Genomic DNA, 6,000 nt, shown 5'->3' with positions numbered 1-6,000 from the left:
GAATGAGTTATTTCTCTCCGGACAGGTTCACAGATGCGCTGAACACTTGAAAATAATTCTCAAACCAGAGGAGCAATTAAAAATCATATAGATCTGTATCTAAGACTCGCACAACTCTTTCTGTATTCGATTTCTATCAATTAGTAGACTCATGCATTTCGTATCGTACTCCACTTCTCACAATAATTTTTAATAGAAATCCATAAACCGATACATTGATAAAACAAGATTGCAAAGGGCGTCCGCGTGAAACTTAACAGAATTCCGATAGCTTCTAATTAACGGAAGGAATTCCTCGAATCTGAGTTACGATGTTTCCGGGGCAGAATTAGAATATTCCAATTCGTGCGCGATTAGGATCTTTTGTGCAGGCGCAGTGAATGCATCATAATGTATGCACCCCGTGACAAGCGAAAGGAAGGGCGAAATCAGTAGGGAAACCGAATTAATCCACGGACATCCTCGGGCTTGCGAGCGCGCCCACGCGTCGCTGAAAAGTCGCGAGCGTGTGGCGCGTCCTCCGCGGGCACACACGGCCGCCCCCGCTCGAACACACCGAAACACGCTCAAACATTCACCGTGCGTTCGACGCGTCTCGTGTACTCCGCAGGAAGGTCGTTTTCTTTCCTCCACGCCGCCCGGCCCGCTTACTACACGTCGGTTTTACTCGTCCGCTCCGGGTTCAGTCGTAGCGCAGCGCTCGCGGCGTGTGGAACGCGGTGCACTCGCCTCCACGAGCGATACCAAACGCGTTCATCGATCAGAGGAATGTTAGACGAAGTTTTCTGTCGAATCATCTGTCATTCTTTCGACTAATCGAGCAGCCTTCGAAGGAGGATCGATAGATCGAAGACTGGGAGAGTTCTGTTTCTTTGGTGAAATCACGTGGATTCTAGAGGTGCACAGTGTATCGGGTTGTCAGGAACTCTGATCGAGTTTTGAAGTTGGTGACTGTTGGAACGGTGTCTACCGAGTAGAGGATCTGAAGGGATTTTATTCAAAGTGCTGGACTGTGTGACCAGTTGCAATCGATGCCGCTTGTTCGCCAAGTGTAAACATGATTCCCGCGCATTGACGTACGCAACCGGACCGCGGGTGCGGGCTGCACTCAGCTGTGAATTCGTAAAAGTAAGTATCGCCGAGTAAGTTTATCGATGATGAGCATTGATTGGGAAACCTTGTGTATAGACATGTGTTCGAGCTATCAGGTACTCGAAACGAATCGCTACTGATTATCGATAAATCAACGAGGATTAAGAAACAATTGGCGTATTGTACTGCGAGATTCCCTCTGCAAATTCCATTCAGCTATCTTCGTTAATAGTTATGACTCATTGTAGAATTTAATGGGGAATAAATTAGAATACATTTACGTAAGGCCTGTTCTTTTTGGTTTACGGGGATCCCAACGAAAACAAGATTATTCCGCGTGGAAAGCGTTAAATCCGAATGAGAATAAAAACGATTCCCATTATCGGCGTGATCCGGCGTGCTTCTCGACGAGGATCGTTTAAAAGCGGCGCGTTGCTCCAGCTAATTATTATTAATGGGAGAAGATACAGTTAACGGTGTGGGAATAGTTACCATTTTCTTGCGCTCCCTCATTATGGAAATATTCAACAATCGGGCCAGCCTGTGGCTTCTGCGAAGCAGCGCGCCCCGACGTCAGCGAGCTTCAATTCGTCCCGCGAATGTTCAAGCTGAAAAACTTCTGGCGTACAGCTGCGCTGCGTTTAGATGTTTATTAACCCCTTGCCGTCTAATAACGAGCGGTACAGATTTCTGGCTAATGAATAGAACATTTCTAAACTGTAGTAGATTCTAAAATATAAATCAATCGAAATTCGAATCAACGAAATCTTGTAATTTATATGAGAAAATATGTATTAAATATTCAGCTATTCAATTGTTCGATAGCTGTACTGTTAAAATCAAAATCTCAAGGAATGCGTGGTCGTTCTTTCGCCGGGCTTTCCACGTTTACCCACCGGGCAATCACGCGACCGCTCTTCGACAATTATCGAACGGCCTTCGTCGCGATTATTTCCTTTTGCTGCCTTGACACGGGTCGGATACGCTACTGGCGTGATCAGCCCGTTTCCACGGAACATAAAGATTTGATTACACCAATTTCAGACATAAAAATAGAGGCACACGTTGTCCGACGAAAATTGGAGCAAGAATTTCACCTTGGGCTCCAACCTGTTCCCGAGAGATTCCCGCTAATCATTCGCTACATTCGTTCCTTGTCTGGCTCCGCGGCGAACCAGTTCCTTTTCTGCAAAAGCAAAACTTTGGATTGAACCATTTTTAATCCTGATTTTCCCCGGATTGGCGAACTTGCTTAATAGATTCCGATATAGGAGATAAACGCGATGTAACAGGGACTTTTTCGGCACAATCGAGTCCGCTCGGTATTTATAGAGTTACTAGTGACCATTAAATAGCGCGTACCACACGCAATTTTACGGGAGAGCTTTCAGACAGCTCTTTCCACCGGTTCACGGTAGATCCACGCGAAACAAAAGCATTTACGATGCCAGATAAACGTAATTACCTATAAAATCCCCGCATTAAGCCTCGAGTGTGCCTTATCACGCTAGGCTTAAATAGATTTCGTTTTCGTTGAAACAACAGAAAGGCTGTGAAACGATTCCCATTATAGAGGCACGGTATTATTCTTCTTTCGCCGCATCTGGATCCTTTGGATCTCTTATTAACCCCTTAACGCGCAAGCGCGTAGTGAGCCTACCAACGAAAGCACCGTTTGCTCGGGATGTTCAGATAATTCTCAATGAAAGAAGATATTTCTACTCGAATCAACACTTTCCCTTTCTATTAGTCGTTAAGCGTGTCTTCTATTCTATTGTCTGCTCTAATTTCATCTTGAAATGTACCTCCCCCTCGCCATTACGAGAGAAAGGGAAGAGGTTTCTTTCGCACAGACGGAAGAAAGTCAAGAAGGCAGTAAAAAAAAACGAAAAAACCGCTGATTACAGGTGAGCTCAGAGGAATGTTGAAGCACGTGTCGGTCTCGCCGTGGAGAGGGCGAGCAGACAGCGTGAGCCTCGCCTCGAGCGGGGGTGCGAGCAGTTGCGGAAGCGGAAGTCCAACTCCTGGTCATACTCCGCCACCCTCGAGGGCGTCCTCTTGCGCGTCTCTCGCGCCCCTAACAGCTCTATCCAGCTTTTCTCCGGCCGACGCCTCTCAACAACAGGTAAGACATTCAAAAAGACTCGACTTCTCTGTAACTTTGACCCCTGCCGATCTGGATATCACGGTGCTTCAAATAACTGAAACGAAACTACAACTTTTTCTGACGCGAGACCACCGAATCACCTATCCGAAAAGAATCAATAGCCGAATTTTTCATCTGAAATCAATCTCTCGGAGAGCCGCGACCAATCGCGCGTCCGGCAATAATTGCCCTCGCAGAGGGGGACAAGAAACGCGTTAGTATCGGGTTTAATGGAAAAAGTCGCGCGTCGAGTCACCCCGAGAGAAAGGTCGAATGGCGAGCAACGCGGGAGGGAAGAAAAAGCAATGACGCGGTCGCTTAATGAAGCCAACGAGGAGAACAAAACGTTATCCGTGACGCTCGGTGAAACGGTTTCGTGAAAACGAGAACAAAACGATTCCCCGCGCTTATTAACAGCTGTACCACGTGTGTCCTTGCCCGGCTAATGGGATCCATCGGCGGGACGTGCGTTTAATCCGTGATTATTTCTGACGCACCGCGCCGCCGTTGATTACCGCTGGCCACGAAAATAGCGTTATCTGCGATGCAAATGAGGATTGAAATCCAACGGGCCGAGATGTGCGCGACGTTAACCGAGGAGTTCCACGTCGAGTTGGGTTCTGAATATTACTCGGAAACGTCACCGGATAGTCACTTTTGTGGGAAGAAAGTCAAGTCTCGAATTCGAGGGTGCGTTTCTCACGACCCGAGCCTACGACTGCGCACCGTGCGGTTTCGCATCCCTTTTTGCGCGAACAGAAACATGACTCTCCCGAGGCCCTTCATCCCGGACAAGATGTTTAGGGAGGCCACTTTTTCTCGACATCTGCGAGGAAACTGAACAGAGGACACCCGAATGGCCACATTTAAATACGAAATTTTACACGACTTCTCCCAGAGCCTCTTTCTTCTTCGGTCATTGTGCAACGATTCAAACGCGAGCCGATTCTATAGAACAAAATAGCAAGATTCGAAAATATTCAAATAGGATGCTCAACGTTCGAACTTGTTCGCGAACATAGTGTAAGTCACTAATAAGTACAAATGATACACAGAGAGATATTTACGATCCAGTTCTATCGTCAGACCTACTAAACCGTTTTGAAATGTAATTCTTGCACGCGCAATTAGACTCGCGGTTAATTAACTTTCTCGGAAACAAGGTCCCGCGGTATCGTGTTCACCGTTTTCGAGGTATTTTTGCACACGGAATCGTATTTCGTTTAATTGTATCGCTAATCATGGGACGACCTCGGTTCGACTAATGGGAATTAAGGTCGGCGCATTTGAAAAGCGCGCGGTTTCCATTATCGCATCCCAGTTTCTGGCGTTGCGTTTAACGGCCGGCGGACTCGCGACTTCGATACGCGTGCAACCATACTATGTTTCATTGTATGGATTTGAAATTCGCCTGGCCCGTTTCACACGCGGCCGCGCAAAAGGTCGGCGGCAGGCGAGTGACTTGGCTTCCGTTAGCTTCTTTCGTGGAGCCATCTGCTCGCGTATATCCTGGCTGGAATATATTTTCACAACGGAACAGGCCGACGAAAATCTTGTGAAACTTATTCGCCGTCGTTTCACACCTCGCCGTTTCCACGCGATCGTAAAAAACCGATGTTATGCTACCTCGAACACTTTGCTCCGCCCGTAAAACAGCTTCTTTTTCTGTGTCTCGGTTCCCTGAAAGAAACACAAAATAAATTCACGGGAAAAAACTGTCGACCGAAAGTAAATAGGGGGTCAATGAATTATTTTCTTCGTTCGGGTGTCCGAATACGCCTCGAACATTCGGGCCGCGGTGTACGGCAGAGTTTATCTTTGTCGGTCCCGCAGTTTTTGTCGGTGGAACCGAGAATTCTCTGTGAGAACCCCGCATGCCGGGGCGTCGCACATTGCGGCCGGTTCGGAACGTAGACGAAAAAGTACGCTGGTGGTTCCACTTAATCGTTCCCCGTGGATCATCGGATTTGCTCCGATACGTCGCTTAGAATTGAGAAAAATTGCGTTCCACCGCAAAAACTAGACTGTACGGTAGATGAGTTGATTGGTAATGCGACTCATTGACGATTTATTGGACACAAAGAAATGGGAGAACGGTTTTTGGAGGAGGACATCGTAAACTCGTTTAAAATTCGACGCAACGTGACCACAGAGGCTTTATCATCGCCCGATAAGATAAGGGCCGCGCAGAAGCACGGACGATCTTTCGTTTGCCCGGTTACAACCGAGGATGCTGGAACCGGTACGGAATAAAACGTATTCTGGTCAGGTTTTTTTTCGGTCGTGCTAACTGTCCGCGGGAAGGGACGCGCTGCTGCGGCTTCCAGGTTACCGCACAGCTTTACGTAAGTGGCGGGAAATATGAAAAATTCTTAGTCGCGTGCAATGATCCTTATGATGTCAACGTCTCCTCGATGACTTGATACGCGTAGTTGCTACATCGGAAGATAGTTGCTACTTCGGACTCTTCTGGATAGCAAAACCTGATTTTCATGTATCGGTAGACGTCTAACCGATTGTGAATAATTTATCGCAGGAAATTTAGTTCTCTGTTTAGAAATAAGTCAAACAAATGTTGAATTAAACGTTCAACCTCGTTCACTTGTAGAAAAAAGATATACTTCGCTGCAAAGCTTCGCTTTTACATAGTAGCTACTGCGGATTAAGAATGATAAATCTTGAGTTCTCAAAGCGAAGACCCTAGACTCTGAACAATGGACATTATAACGGAAGGGAAGGGAATATTGAAACGATAATGGGGT

The 6,000-nt window shown here is 46.9% G+C and overlaps 1 protein-coding gene across 1 annotated transcript in view; it reads left to right on the top strand.

The window, feature by feature from the left end:
- Positions 1-597: 597 nt before the first annotated feature.
- rau (RA domain-containing protein rau) overlaps positions 598-6,000 on the top strand; it is a 29,945-nt gene continuing 24,542 nt past the window's right edge. The window contains exons 1-2 of the mRNA XM_031971864.2: positions 598-1,128; positions 3,000-3,217. Coding sequence (XP_031827724.1) covers positions 3,014-3,217 — 204 coding nt within the window. The 5' untranslated portion in view covers positions 598-1,128; positions 3,000-3,013. The remainder of the gene's footprint in view (positions 1,129-2,999; positions 3,218-6,000) is intronic.

Source organism: Nomia melanderi, chromosome 1 (assembly GCF_051020985.1).
Source record: "Nomia melanderi isolate GNS246 chromosome 1, iyNomMela1, whole genome shotgun sequence".
NCBI lineage: Eukaryota > Metazoa > Arthropoda > Insecta > Hymenoptera > Halictidae > Nomia > Nomia melanderi.
This window is presented reverse-complemented; position numbering and strand designations above follow the sequence as displayed.